Source organism: Pithys albifrons, chromosome 5 (genome assembly GCF_047495875.1).
Source record: "Pithys albifrons albifrons isolate INPA30051 chromosome 5, PitAlb_v1, whole genome shotgun sequence".
Lineage (NCBI taxonomy): Eukaryota > Metazoa > Chordata > Aves > Passeriformes > Thamnophilidae > Pithys > Pithys albifrons.
In genome coordinates, this window is record NC_092462.1 from 52904032 (window position 1) to 52920567 (window position 16536).

General features: G+C 37.8%; 1 protein-coding gene across 2 annotated transcripts in view; it reads right to left on the reverse strand.

Annotated features, from left to right (window-relative positions):
- The window catches only part of NWD2 (NACHT and WD repeat domain containing 2), a 53234-nt gene that overhangs the window by 25017 nt on the left and 11681 nt on the right, over positions 1 to 16536 (reverse strand). The window contains exons 2-3 of one of the 2 annotated variants that reach the window (XM_071556656.1): positions 7198 to 7286; positions 2312 to 2428 (exon numbers count right to left, since the gene is read on the reverse strand). In XM_071556656.1, the coding sequence (XP_071412757.1) occupies positions 2312 to 2428; positions 7198 to 7286 (206 nt within the window). The remainder of the gene's footprint in view (positions 1 to 2311; positions 2429 to 7197; positions 7287 to 16536) is intronic. The other variant, XM_071556657.1, reaches the window with a different exon arrangement.

Here is a 16536-nt window from a genome sequence, read left to right on the forward strand (position 1 = left end):
CATAAAATTTGTACAAAAAGTATTTTCCCCACAGAAATAGTACTTTCCCCCTCATAAATGAATCTTGATAAATTACTGTGTAGATCAAAAATAGCAAGGTATGTACTTAACTACAGTAAAGGCTATGACTATTTAAATGATCACATATAATAGGCACTGATTTTACACAACAGAAAAATATGCAAACCAAAACCTCAACCTAACAAAAGCCCCAACCTAACAAAAACCCAAATAATTCCCCTCTCCTTTACTTGAAGTAATGTTAATAGAGCTTAGGTAGCAGGTAAGAGGGGGAGTGCACATTCCCAAAGACAGTGTTCACAGGAAATTAATTACACATTTTTTTCAGAACTGCTTTCTCTTTTGTCCTTATGAATATGTGTTAATTTGGATTTTGTTCCTTCATATCTGCAGAAAAGCTGCGGACTTCCAAATTGTGCACTGCACTAATTTAAGAACTGAATTTCATTTTCTCTCCATCTGATATCACAATGCAGGCACAAAGTGCCACAGAGAAACACTTTCTAAAATCAGTCCATACCTAGTAGTTAATTCTGAATAGTCCAATTTAATCCCAGATCTCTGTCTCAATTCAAAAAGCTGTAATTGATAAGTAAAAAAATATACCCAGCTGAATGGAAGTAACACATTTTGTAGAACTTTCTCAAGAAATGGGAAGTTGCCCAAAGCCTGCAGTGCCAAAGTCAGGTTTTAATTATGTTACTATAAATTAAAAGTAATTATGCCTTGTTGGAGTAGAATCATCTTCAATTTGTATTGTAAATGAAATAAACCCCACCTCACTACAGTACAGCAAAGCAAAAACCAAATGTGCATAAACCAGTTTCTGTAGTTTTGCCAGTCACTGGGAGAGCTATTACTTTGGCCTGTGCTTGAAAATGTGAAATAAATATTGAAATCGTTGTCCTCACTGCAACCTCTTCACTAATTGTTCTGATCTATTTTAAAAACCTGATTTGGCTTGATTTCTTTCCTTAGTAACAGTATCAGGCAGGCAGTTCTTAAAAACTTCAAGATCCTGAGTTGCTAAAATATGCAGCATTGGTTCATGACACGGTTTCCTTCACTGTAAGAGGTTTTACAACATCCATGTGTAAACAGAACACTGGGTGCTTCTACAGGAAAACTGCCATGCCTTTCTGTTCCAACTCTGTTTTTTCATCAAGGGAAGATAAGAAAGTAGAAAAATAAACTCAGAAAACTAAATTTAGTCACATAAGATGAAAGACACCCAACCTCTCTAGAGATCTGGGCCAGTGCATGCTTGTGAAAAACAGTGTCAGGACAGAATCAAACCCAGCCCAGATTCAGTACTCCAAGCTCTGAGCTCTCATGGTTGAGCTGAGGACAGCCCTTGTTCCCCAGGCCTCTGAAGCTAAGTAACAAAGTGAGGCAAGCAGGTGAATGGATAAGAACCAGAGAGATGGTTTTAAAGGTGTGAAAAAATACAGAATGACACATGCTACATACAGCTTGCTTATTGTCTAATCTTTGGCATGGAGAGATGTGATCTCCAGTCTGCACAGCAAGCAGTGTTTTGTATCCCTTCCAACCCCATGGGATTCTGTGGTTTCAGTTCACTAAATCTTTAACATTCTTCCCTTAAAAAAATAATCAAGGACTTTCAGGGTTTTTTCACATTTCTGTCTTATGACAAGTCTAAGGATTACAGATCACTTAGCTATGTTTACACAGAAAAGAAGAAAAATACCTTTCCAAAATTATTTTCTAAGCAAATATAGAAAATAAAATTTGGAATAGGAAAGGCATGGCTTTAAGACTGTTTAGCATTGAAGTCTAACAAGGGACCATGAAGAGAACAATTGGGCAGATATCAGTATATCACAGACTCAGGGTCTCCTGACGTCACTGACCCCCCAGCCTTTTCACTCTTTAATACCTGGCATCCTAACTCCTAATGCTGATTAGGGCAGATTGTGCTGGTTTTTCATAAGTCTTTCTAGGCCAGATGTTAGTGCGCATGTGAGAAGTACCAAGAATTAATTAATTGTGGCCTCCTTAAACAAGTTGTTCATAAGAGGAGTACAGTCATACTCCTCTTGTTATGAGGACTGATCATAAAAGATCCTTTTTTCCTCTCCACTAAGTAATCGCTGTTAATCTACAGAGCTGTATAGGGAAACATTGGGATGCAGTATAGTAAAAGTATAGCAAGGAATATAAAATATTTTAGAAAGAAGAAAATCATGCATTTTTTACTGAATCATGCATGTTAGAATAGGTAATATTATATTTTTGTTGTAAAGTAAAACATTATTTTTATACCCACAACAAAACATGGACCTGCTGAATTTTTCAAGCAATCTTCTAACAGCTTCATACGAGTCTTTTGCAGCTCTGGACTATCCCATTCATCTGCTTCAACTCCCCAGTATAAGTCTATGACCTGGAAAAGAGTATGCAACATATTTACTTATCATATGCCCTTTCTACTGATCAAATGAAAAATAGCTTTGTCAGCATTCTGTGTCCTGCTAAGCATTGCTCTGCAGTGCAATAAAAATCAAAGAGGTCCATATCTGTCCTTACACAGACTGTCAGAGTTTCCTCAGGTAAATGACAATTCAATCCTCTTACTTTCCCTCCCAGATTGTCCCTTCTGGGCCAGTGTCTCATTTCATTGTTGTATTTTTGTGCAGAGATTAGCATGACAAGATCTTGATTTGATGTAGTCTTTATTTGCTACTAGACTGCATATAATGGATAAGTAAGAATACTGACAAAAGCACTGAAAAAATCCTAGCTCTGTGAAAATTAATGGAAGTTTCACTGTGGATGACAGTCAAGACCATGACTTGACACCGTGTGTCACTTGTATCCACAGGATATAAACCCACCCTGTGCACATGGCTTGAAAGAAAAAGGGGGCATGGTTCTATAATATCATACATCCTTTGTTAGTTGATCACTGTACCTTGGAAGCAGAGATTGTATAGATATGCAGTGGCAGACAGTTTGCTGTATAGCCTTTCATCTGTAGCTACAGATTGTTTTGTTTACAAACAAACTCCTGGGAGAAGCTGGAATATGGATGCTAAATTTATTTGAAGAACTTAAGTGATGAAACGTGATTTCACTAAACATTTTAACTAAAAGGCTGAATTCTTAGTGTGTGAAATTGAATTTAAAATAATAGGGATCATATGTATGAGTTTCTTTTTGAACAAAAGTTATGGCACATGGTACTAGTCTTTTAATTTGAGCTAATATTGATTCTTAACATCTTGTATGTAACTTGAACCAAAAAAAGGTCCACATGAATAGTTCAAAAAACCAATAAAAATAGTATCAAGGCATGAATATATTACAACATTATTTGTTGCCATACTTTTGTACTTTGGAAGCACTCTACTGTTTCTGTAAGAAACAGAATCATAAAACTAACTGCTGTCTAAATAGATCATAAAATTAGCCTGAAGACCTAATATAAGAACTAATAATGAGTTAATGTAAAATTCACCAGTTTACAGCCAGTTAATCTCCTTGGAAAATTTCCCATACCAAAAAATACCAAGGTTTAAGACAAAATCCTAGACCTATTTACACCTATGTGTAATTTCACTGCCGACTGTCTTGTTGGATATTTCTGCCAGAGAAGTGTGGGGTGTTTGCTGGAGCAGACACATTGTTGCTAAACACGACAGGTAGTGTTCTTGTTTCTGATGAGTGAAGAAACCAGGGTATGGAATGCATTCTAGCTTATGCTGTCAAGAAAATACACTCACTTATTTTTTACAGAAACTTTTTCTGGAACATGCATCTTCTGTGGTACAGAACTGCAATTCAAACAGCCTTCTTATTTCCTTCATTTGCACTGATTTCTTTTTCTTTCCCTTTTAGTCTCATTAGGAAAAAGGTGTTCTCTTTTTCCTCTTTCCTTTCCTTTATTTATTAATACAACTTTATTATTGAACTTCACATTGTATTCATCTTCTGATTACTTGCATGACATATGATAAAGCTTAAATGTTCTAGTCATAAAATCCTTCGCATACAGATGTCAGCGTACAGTGAGAAATATTTGAATTAGTAGTTGAACGAATTTATTTTGCTGCTCAAGTACTTCTGAAAGGTAAAAGCAATTTCTATTTTAATTCACTGCTCAGAAGTCACATTACTTTTGTAAATGTGAAGAGGAAGTTCCCTGGAATACCAGAGATTGTAGGGGCTCAGCGGCTGCCTTCTGTGTGCTATTTTTATGGGGTAACAAAATTTTGGCACATAGTGTCTTAATGTGTCACAATTTTGTCCTGCAAGAGCAAATATTTTACCCATCAAACCTCTGAAGACACCAAGAATTTCAAAATTAAGGTCTCATCAGTTATTTATACTAACTAAAACAAATAGGATTTATAAAATTAAAGAAATGGAACAAGGAGATAACTATATCTGATGCTGAAGCATGTTTTTACTTATACTTGGAAAAACTGTGTGACAAAACCCCACTCTAACTTTCAGTAAGGCTGCCAAGGTGATATGACAACCAATGGCCTGTGCAAGAGCTCCTTACTTACGGTGGACTGTCTCTGGTCTAGTTCAATTCCACACTGGTCACTTAACAGACTTTTCATTCATAAATCAGTGTTTCTTTTTGCTTACTTTAGTTTTTGTCCTACCAGTCTTACAGTTTCACAGGTTTTTTTCTAAGGAGATGAAATAATGCTCACTTCCAAGAACTTAAAAAAGGCACAAAATTTTTTTATTCATGTCAGATTCCACTTTCCTTCTAGCATATATATCCCCTGGTGAAAATTATTTGAAACAATTCAAGTTTCCTGTTCTGAAGAAGAAAAGAGTATACTGCTAGTTAACTATGGTTAGTTATCTTCCCAAAATCTTCAATTACAACCACCTTCTTTAACCTCTCCATCCTCCCCTATAAAAGTAGTGTATTTCAGGTTAAAACCACGATGCACTCTGGAAGTCTTTTTCTCAGATTGTCTGCTTTCTGTCTTCACCAATACCTGTATTTTCAGAAATATTTTCTAATTCAATGAAAAGTCCATTGCACAAGCAAATTCATAGTTTGGTTGAATATAGTCAGTTCTGCTTCCACACATATAGTGGTTATGTTCTCCCACCAAACTGATGATGCCTGACAGATCACATGCTTTGCAACAACTGAAACATGTTTGAGTGCAGCCAGGTGACTCTGGGAAAGCTGGAGCAATACCTGTACTGAAATGCATTTCATTTGGGTCATTATTTATCAGGTAGAGGGTGTCCTGAATAGTGCATTTTGTGGTAGTCACACTCAAGGTAGTTCTTGTTTGGTCAGCAGAAGATTACATACCAGGATGAAAAGTTACGTGTTCTGCTCTGTACAGAGAAATATAAATTGATCCTTGTATCTGAAAAGCCCATAATACTTTATTGATACCACTGCACTAAAAACTGTAGCCTTGATTTGTCATGCTAACTTAAGAAACTCAGCTTTGGAATAGGCAAAAAAAAAATGTTTTGCTAAAGTCTACCTCAGAGCCTCTTTAAAAGGCTTTACTATTTTCCCTTGGTAATTCTTGTATATTTTCCCACTTTGCCTCCACGGAAACATGGTAGGTTTCTAGGCATTTTCACAACTATGTCAGTGGAGCTGTCTCTCAGACCTCATATCACATAAAGATGCTCCTGGTGTTGAAACTATATAATTAAATAATTTGCTTCCACAAACATCAACTAAACTTAAATTATTCCTCCCCTCAAGATACATTACAATCATTTGAAGAAAGACATGTTTGCTTTCACAAAGAACTTGGTGGATTATGATCTGCTTGGAAGAGACATTTCCCTCCTGTCACTGAGATGTCTCCTCAAAGATGAGTGAGATATAAAGGGTTGATATTTTCCATGAATATCACATAATAGTAATACAAGAAAAATATTATTTTAATATCCTCTGCTATTCCTTTCATGTACCGCTGCAGCTGGGACTTCCCAATCAGCTGATGAGCTAGGACCTTTGGAAGAAATTCTTTTATAGCTATAATCAAATATCACTCAGGAATTTACCATCATGCAGATTCAGCAACTTCACTGTGACTCAGGGAATTAAAACCAAATATCCTAATTTAAGAAGTTGTTATTTTGATTAAAACCCAGCTGCATGTGCATCAGGAATAATATACTGGGAGGAACAGGACGTTACATAAAAGGCATTAGCTGTTTCCAAGTAATCTACACTCTTGGAGATGAGTTACAAGTGGGGTCACTAAGGATGTGAGGAAGGCCTGAGGATGAAGAGCCAGAATTTTTGGAAAACTGAGTAACATTTTTACAACATCACAAATTATATTTGTTTCTCTCAGCAGAGAGCTAGTTCCAGGCCTGCTGATATACAAGGGACTGTGAATTAGGATATACCAGTGACTTTAACAGTGATGCCAAACACATGTGTTTTAAGTCAAATGCAACTGTCTTTATTACCAATTGGCTCTTACCAGCAATGTGTATGGGTACATGTCTCTCACACAGGAAAACGTGAACTGTCTGAAGCAATGGGAATGTTACAATTGATATTAAAGTAAGTGAATCTCACAGTATATAATCACAATAGAAATGTTCCACATTCAATTCATTTTGGCAATCAGTTTTGGTATTCAACTGGTTAAAATATTTTCCACATTACAGTGGAACTTAAGTGTGGTTTCTAGAAGCACAGCACAGTAACTCAGATGTAACATTGTTTTTTCTTATATACTTTGAATATCTAAAATAGACATGGTTTCATTAAGTTTCTAAAGTGAAAGCCATCAGTTTGTTGTCATATTGCTTTTACTACCAATGCAATGTTGCACTGTAAAACTGTGCTTTTTCATCTGTTGAGAATTTACCTCAAATCTGCTTGTAAAATAATTCAAGCACATCAAAGGCTTATAGAGCTAGGCTTGTTTAGCCTGGAAAAGAGACAAATGAGACGGGATCTTATCCAAGCACACAAGTATCTTAAAGGCAAGTGTAAAGAGAATGGAACCAGGCTCCTCTTCATGGTGCCAAGCAACAGGACAAGAGGCAACAGGCAGAAACTGATAGAGAGGAAGTTCCACCTGAATATAAGGAAGAACTTATTTCTTGTGAGGGTGACAGAGCACTGGAAGAGAGATTGGCCAGGGAGGTGGTGGAATCTCCTTCTGTGGAGATATTCACAACAAAACCTACCTGAAATTCCAGGCCATAGTTTTCCCTGCAGAATTCTCTCAGCTTAGGATACACATGTTCTCTTAAGGCGCTCCTTTCTGCTATTGTATCTGTGTTAGGGAAAAAGATGTTATTAAAAATATTTATACAAACCCTCTTCTTTTAGTCAGGGTTACAGATTTATCACATAAAGAAGAGCCTTAACATATACACGTACAGAGCACTAATGAAAATCAAGTGCTGGGATTTAATCCTCAAACTGTATGTTGTACAAACACATGGAAGTGTTCGCATGTACAGCAACACACATTAAACCACATAAATGTGTTTGCATTTGGCAAAATTATGCTTCATGCACATCTTAGTATTGCAGCATATTTCAATACAGCACAGCTGAATTAATTTTCTAACTCAGCAGTCAGAATTTCTTTATTGATTTGACTTCTATTTAATTTTCAGAAAGTTTTTATGAATAAGAAACAGCATGGAACAAAGAGATATATACTAAAGATGAAAGTGATAATACTTAGAAATAAATCAATAACATGAATTAATTACATTTATTCAAACACTATCACTTTCTTCACCATCTTTAATCTAGTAGAACCTTAAAAGTATTATTTCTCATTAATAACATTATTTATAGGATCTTTTGGCCCAGGTAATTCCTCCTATAATACTAAATGCATGTTTCTGATGCCATGTTATTCTTACCATGCATAATGACATGTTTTGATAATAAAGTACAATATGGCAATGACATAAAAAATTATTAAGTTTTGTCTGTCCAAGTTAATCTAAGCACATTTATATAAAACATATCACTTGTACATACTGTCAAATGTGAAGTGAATTTAGTTAGTAATGAAATCTTGTGTAGATAATAAATTTTGTTCTCTTTCTCAACAAGAATAAGGTATGTGATGGATTTTGCCAAATGGTAATCAGTGTCAACTGAGTTGAGACCAAACAGGGATGGCACTCTTGCTAAGTTACTTTCAAAAATAAAGCACAACTGTTGTAAACTTGTTGCTCTGAGTATCTTGTGATGAAAAATGAAGTGTTAACTTATTAATGATGGAGAACATCTACTGCAGTTAATGCATTATTTGTGTAACTGCACGGAAACAAAACAATAGATTACAAATGATTTGACATTTCCCATATTGTTGTAAACGAAGGACATGTATGCAAATCTAATGGTACTTTAGAGCCACAGCCAGAGACACAGCTCCTCACAGAATCACAGAATATCCTGAGTTGGAAGGGACCCACAAGGATCATCAAGTCCAACTCCTGGCTCACACACTGCCTGGGAAGACTTTTGCTACTGTCTGGGCTAGTGGAAGCAAAACTGCAGAGTAAAATAGCTTGTGCTGAGAACCCAATGTCCGTGCCATATGTATTGCAGGGGATTTTACTTTGGATTGAGCTCAAACTTTACAAACATTTGGAGTGCATTAGGTCAGTTCCTAGAGTTATCTTCCAGTTTTTCATCCAAAAGGAACCCAATGCATGTATACCAAGACCACTCTACGATATGAGTCAAAGTATGTTAGATAGTGATGATCAAGAAATTCACGTCACCTCCAGATCTGGATGAAAACAGACATATCCTACAAATATTTAGGAATGGAGTGAAAAAAAGAGCACTCCCAGCCCAGAGCTGCCTGTGTTAGTACATAGGGAATAGAGGGATGGATGTCTCTCTCTCCTTAGGGTCCAGTCATTAATTTTCTCTCATACTTCAGTGCATAGGTCAACCTTTTCTTGCAGAATGCAGTATACAGCTAACACGACTAATTAGCCAGAAGGTTGCATGGTGCCAACACAGCAATATTATTTTGGCTCTAAAGCAACTTTTCTCAGTGCCATTTTGGAGTCGCTGTACTGCACGGTATTGCTTTACCTTGTGATAAAAGCTATCTGTGTAGCTGGCTTCATTGGAAATGCTTCATTTTTTTTACCTTCATAGTAACAGATCCTTAGGTCAGTCAGTGACAGACCTAATGTTCTATATTCTTTGCCTTAACACTGGTTAATTTTGGCATGCAAGTGTATGAAAACACAGAGCATCATATCTTCATGATTAAGTAGAATAAACTGTGTTGAAAACCAACTTGTAGTAACTATCTACTCAGTTATGGAGGTAAACCAAAATGATTCATGCATTTTTAAAGGCAAATCAATCCTGACTACAGCTTTGTTATTAAGGAAGCAATAATGAAAAGTTATTGTTTGCAGTTACTTAAATGTGACAGCAGACAGAAGAGTATTAGCAGAGTTGCAGGAACAACAAAAAAAAAAAAAAAGGAAAAATAGGGAAAGAAAGGAAGCATTGGAAAAATGCAGAATTTAAGACCAAACATGATTAAATGATAAATGGGAAATATTTTGCCTGAGGTTTACAATAGATAAAACCATATTCTGCTATTTTCCATTTGTGCCCATAGAATTAATACTGCAGAACCATGCTGGCTCTAGTTTTAGAACATGGTGCTGTTCCCTGCAGCATAATGTGTAGAGGTCTTGTTCAGAAAATGAAACAACACATTGCAAGAGTAGTGCTACATTTGTAATATCTTACAAATGAAATAAATAAAACAGTCCTTCAACTAGAACTGTGTTCTGAATAAGACACTCAGCATAACTATCCTGTACTTTTATTCCTACCTCCATATCTAACAAATGTGCTTATCTAATTGAATTTGAGTCTGGTGCTTATATTAACTAATTTTAAGTATTCCTGTATTTGTCATAAATTGTGAAACTTTAAGGAAACAGAAGTGCATATAGTCAAGATGAACTACGGTAATTAGTATGGATGGCAGATAAGCTGCTTTAATTAAATATAATCTAACTTGATTTAAAGTGACAGCAAATCTGTGAATCTGGCTGTTCCTAACAACAAAAATGTCACACAGGCAAAGTCTACCTTCCAGGCTGCTGCTGCAGATGAACGGATTAACTAAATTACATTCTCCTAGCAGCCAAAATGAGACAGTAGGTGTGAGATGAGCTTTCTATACCTCCTAATGTTAATTTGGATAATCAGAAATACAAATAATAGTCCACAATAAATTGTGGGAATGAAACTACACCTGCAAAAACACAAGACAAAACTTAACCTCCCCCCCAACTCTAAACTTCTCTCCAATATTTAAATGAAACCAAAACCCAACAGTCTTGTGCAAGACAGTGACATGCTGTACGCATAACCTCAGTACAAGAGCTAACTCTTGTTCCCTCCTAAACTATTCCATAACCACACTGTCCTGCCCACTCCTACCCTTTGAACTGACCGAGAATGTCAGTACAGCCTTCCTCCCCATGCTCCCCAGTATAATGCTGAGGACTGAACTGAATTAGTCACATATGTATTTACATCCTTTCTGCTGTCTGTTTAACACAACTGTATGCAATGTGATTTCTGAAGGCTTGTAGCTCAGTCCAGTCACTGCCAGTTTTCATCAGAGTATGCCAAGGTGCTACTTCTCAGCATGAACTATTTCCATGCTCAAGTCTGATCTTCAAACACAAGCTGCTCTGCTATCAAAGTCACTTATTTTATTTTAATAGAGAAAGTGCATTTAACATTCTTGTGTTAGTAAACAGATTACATGTGTTTACAAAGAGTTGCCAAACATCAGTCTCTGGGATAAAATTAGTCATGGAACATAGCCTTGATGAAGAAAATTTCAAAATGAATACGCAAATGAACAGAAAGAGTTAAGATGTAAGCCTGATAGAAATTGGCCATTTTCAAGCACCAGTTACTCGGTCCTAACACCAAATATTTTATCTTCTTGCTGATAGCTGTACCTGTCTGAGTTCAGCCAGAGTGGTAGGAATGGCTGTTTTCATGTATGCGGGCTGCAGTCACACAATGACTCTTACTCAATCAAGGCTTGACACAACCTAACAGGAGGTTGCTCAGCCCCATTCTCCTATCCTGTGGTGCTCAGGGGGTGCCAATGTAGGCACCATAAGCCCCACTTGACCACTCTTGAAGGAGCAGTGTATTCAAGTCGACAGTCTCTTCAGGGAAATGTAACCTGTGAGTAGCCTTACCAGTGTATGACGCAAGCTAAGGTCCTCAAGCAGAGGAAAATCCTAAGCACCAAGGGTGTTTGCCCTGCCACTGTTTTACTGACAGGAATGCTGCATTACCCAGCTTGGGAGAGCCAGCAGGAAAATTGCTGAGTGACATAACAAGTTGAGGCAGGCAGCTGAACCTGAAAGAACCCAGGCAGAAAAATAAGGAAAAAATAAAAAATAGCTGCCCTTGCAGCTGTTCAAGGCACCATAGAAATGAATGTCATGTGGGGTCACAGAACTGCCTACAGGTTTCATCTCCAGCCTGCCACCCAGGAAAGAGCAGCTCCTTGTACACACAGCAGAAACAATTTCTGTATCACCCCCTCCACTGTTGGTGTTCCTGTGCTTTGCAGTGGGTCAGGGCAGACACTTGCTGGGGGTCTTCACACCACTTTTTTCAGCCTACTTCTGTGCTAGCATAGTCTCCTGCACACATTCACACTGGTATGTTTATTAACATAGGTCAGGCACTGAGAGTAATACTGAATGGGGTAACACCAGATTCATGACCTATCACAAGCAGAGTTCCACAGGGCTCCACCTCAGGCCCTGTGCTCTTCAACATCTTCATACATAACTTGGATGCAGGACTGGAAGGGATACTAAGCAAGTTTGCAGGTGATACAAAACTGGGAGGAGCTGTCGACTCCCTCCAAGGCAGGGAGGTCCTGCAGAAAGACCTCTAAAAAATACAGGACTGGGCAATCACCAGCCATAGGAAATTCAACAGGGGGAAGTGCTGGATTCTGCACCTGGGATGGCACAACTCTGGATGTACACACAGAGTGGGGAATGAGATGCTGGAGAGCAGAGCATTAAAAGGGACCTGGGGGTCCTGGCCAAAAGCAAGCTGAGTATGAGTCAGCAGTGCCCTGGCAGCCAGGAGGGCCAACCATATCCTGGGGGGCATCGGACACAGCATCACCAGCCAGTCGAGGGAGGGGACTGTCCCACTCTGCCCTGCACTGGTGTGGCCTCACCTTGAATATCGTGTGCAGTTTTGGGCACCACAATATAAGAAATATATTAAGGCATTAGAGAGAGTCCAAAGTAGGGCAATAAAGATGGTGAGGGGCCTTGAGGGGAAGCCATATGAGGAGTGACTGAGGGCACTTGGTCTGTTCAGCCTGGAGAAAAGAAGATGGAGGAGAGACCTCATTGCAGTCTACAACTTCCTCAGGAGGGGAAGAGGAGGGGCAGGCACTGATCTCTGTGGTGACCAGCGACAGGATCCGAGGGAATGGCCTGAAGTTGTGTCAGGGCAGATTTAAGTTGGATATTAGAAAAAGGCTCCTCACCAGAGGGCGGCTGGGCACTGAACAGGCTCCCCATGGAGGTGGTCATAGCACCAAACCTGCCAGAGTTCAAGAAGAATTTGGATGATACTCTCAAGCATATGGTGTGACTCTTGGGGATTGTACTGTGCATGGCTAAGGGTTGGATTTGATGATCCTTTTGGGTCCCTTCTAACTTGGCATATGCTGTGATTCCGTGATAATGCTGGAGTCTCTTGAGCAACTATGGAAGCTCCGGATGAGCAGAGAACTGCTAATATAGTCCTGAATGCATGTCTACTAAGATACCCAGCTATTTGCTTTCTCTAAGTATTCTAAGTGCTTAGATTTCATGGCAAGGTAGATCAGATTCTTGCCATAGATTTTTTTTTAATGTACTGCAAGTTTAAAAATGTAGGTATAACAATTGTCTATTAGCTGCAGTGAGAATTTCTACACTTTCATTATTTAAGATTAAAAATTACTTAGAAGCAGTACCAAGTAAGGAAGTGGCTGCCAAGCCTCTTAATGGGTTCTTGACTTGTATGACTTTCAACTGAATTATTCCTTTTAAACTGGCTTTTTTTACTAATAATGGACAATAATATTGTGTATTACCCATGCTACTAAAAACTTGGAATACTGGCGGGTAAAAAATGTCCCTAAATATTATGGAAACCTTGTATCTGAAAATAATACCATAATAATAAGTAATTTGCATTTCTATAGTGCCAATCATCTGAGAATCTCAGAGCACTTTGCAAGCAATAAATGAGTTTGAATCATGCAGCAGGTAAGAAAGAGAAAGAGAGTTGAGCTCTCTAGTACCCCTGCAATCCTAGAAAATGAACTCCATAGACAGTGTTGTGATTTTTTTCCCTTGAGGTTTCTGTGAGTAGAGAGTATTAGAATAAGCATACAAAGCTTCCCAAGACTATGTAGACTGGGAATGGGAACAGGTTGGTCTGGCCACTTCTCCCAGTGTCCCCTCCCCAAACTACACCACCAACCTTCAGGTCTCTACTAGCCCTCAAGAAGGCAAATGAAAAACTGGACAGACTGAAGACCATTCATTAATTAAATACCATAACTAACTGTAACCCTTTAAATTAAACACCGCAACTCTGCTGTGATCTACACAGCTCTGTGCTCCCACTCTGCCTGATGATGGGAGCTCTCTCATAAGATGTGCAAAAAGTCTATGTGTCTCCCTCAACAAAATGTAAATACAACAGTGGACTGAGCATTTCAGTCCAAAGGAATGGCTGCTTGTAATGTTAGTCAGAAGAAATAATGAAAAAACAGTAAGCAATTCTGAGTGTATTTTTCAATTGGGATGAAACGACAGGATGTGACTACAAATTTGTAGTCTACACTAGAACATTTAAACAAACACATTGTCAAAGCAAAAGACCTAACTATCTGAGGCAGGATTCAAAATGTAGGGCATAATTATAAGCCTAATTTCTTATTTCAGCAATTACCTCTTCTTTTTTAGTCCCAAATCTGAATTAAAATGAGGTGTAATTTTAAAACTTATTTCTCTGAAGTAGTCCCTACTGTCAGTTCAGAAAATGACAAACATAAAACACCTATACAATACGCATACACATACAAGTACAATATGTATTTTCTCTTAAAATTGCAATGTTTTTAAAATTCTAATGGTCAGATTTCACAGTGTCATCTTATAAAATACCCTGCATCTTGACTATTAATATGATTAACCAGTGCCACCTATTGGTTTAGCAATAATACCCAAACGATAATAAAATAAAAAGAATTGACTAGTAAAATCAGAGGGGTCAAGACCCATGTGAAAATACAGAATTTTGGGGAAACACCAGTATTGGACTGATATGATAGAAAGGAAAAGTGGTTCCTATATCCAAATATCAAGATTTCAATTTTCATTATTCATATAATTGGCTTCTCAATTTAACACAAATGTGGGTTTCTGAGTTCTATTATGTGTGCAGTATGCTTAAATGAAAAAAATTTGGAGTCTGATCCAAAAGTTGGTGAAATTAATGGAAAGATCTGTTAATCTCAGCAGATTTTAAATGAAGTTCTCCATTTGTGTCACATATTGAAACCTGTACCTTTTAATGCCTTACTGACTTCCACAGAATTTGGATGAAATCCTTCAATCCATAAATAAATTGACCGGTAAATAAACAGTATATACTCATTAAATCTAGTGGTTATGATATAGGCAAAGACTCTGAAGCAGAATTTTATCTCATAAGGTGTCCTAATTAACCAACCTTACATTACCCCTTGGAAACACAGCACCTTTACATGTAGATGATCTTAAGTAAAACAAGAAGAGTTAGGTTGACCTGGAATCCTCTCCCAATTCTGTAAATGGTCCCTAAACTGCAGCTTAGGTACCCTGGCATCCCTGTGTCCCCTGACTGTGATTTGTGGCAAATGCTGCAAATGCATCTGCATGCAAATGGCAACAAACAGCAGGAGCTTTAGTGGCACCATGGGTTAAAGACGGGGAGAATTTTGCAACTCTGCAAACTGCAAAAGTGGAAGAATTCAACAAAGTCTAATTCTTTCATTTAATAAAGCAAGCTAGGAAAAGCTCCTAAAAACATGAAAATTTGCAAAAAATTACTGTCATACAATTAAATGATGTGACAGGAGGAACTGAAGGCATAGAAACACCAAAATTAAGTCTGAAAGTTATCTCTGCAGAACACCAAAGCTTACTACAACTAAGCACTGGAAAACAACAAGGTCTGCAAGGACAAGAATTTGCAACTATGATCAAAATTAATGTGAAAGAAAAACTACTTGTGAAATCTAAGGAGGAATTCTGAATGAGCTGTGCAAAAATGAGTAACAAGACAGAAAAAGGGCTAGTGGAGTAACAAAGTTATGTGCAAAAGTTCTACTAATTCACTGAGAGGTGTCAATTCACACTTCAAAAAATGATGGAATTTCCTAGAAAGCAGAAAAAAAGGCTATACAACACTGGGAAATGCTTTTAACACCTAAGTTGTATGTACAGCAGTAGCTTTACTACTTTTTCTCTGACATCACTAGACCAAAGAGAAAACAATCAGGGTATGTTACTAAAGCACTGGTGGTAATGGGGCTGTTGTAATCAATAAAGCAAAGGGATGTCACAGACATTCTGCCTCCTAACTGAATTGCCAATGAAAGTGCTGGAAGTGATTGAAGAAGCATGTTGTAGGCTTTGAGGAGGCATAAAGCAAAGACAAGTCATAAAAAGACAAGAGAAAGCCAGTCTCAGAAAAGCACACACGTATTTCGCAATACAGTCTTTTGCAGGCCTGTTCAATACACTTCATTCTGAAGAAATTCCAATAAACACTCCTACGTGACTTTGCATCTGACAGTGCTGCAAAACTATGGAAGAGCTCTGCAAGCACTGGTGACTCCCCAGTAAAGTTGCCCTTCCCTTCTCTAAATGTTCTACTTAAGTTCACACGTCACAAAATTCTCATCCAGATTGTATTCATTCTTAAATCTGGAATATGGCAACGGTTTGGGTCACTACAAAACTGGCAAAGTCAGTTGTGACAGCCGGAAAAGCATGACAGATAAATGTAGCCTACTGTATGGACTTCAAGTGAAATTTGTGAAAACTTTTATGCCAGAAGATGAAAAAGTCTTGAACCTGACACTTTTGCATGCACCCACAGAAGTGAGAGGTGCTGCTTGTTATCAGTGCAATAAGTTTGCATCAATACAGTCAGTTTACTTTGATTTTTTTTCTTGGTACTAAATGGAGAGTACTAATAAATAACATCACTGCAGAGTCAGAATAGCTCTTGATGGCTGTAGAAACTGTTATCAAAGATGAAGAAATTAAATGACAACCCTAGCAAAGAAGAGCAGCTGCAAGAGGGCATTAAGCCCAGAACAACAAGACTACACAAGGGAGGGATGCCAAAAACTCAACTACAGCTTGCCTAAAGAAGAGAAGCTCAACTGATTTCTTTACAGGACT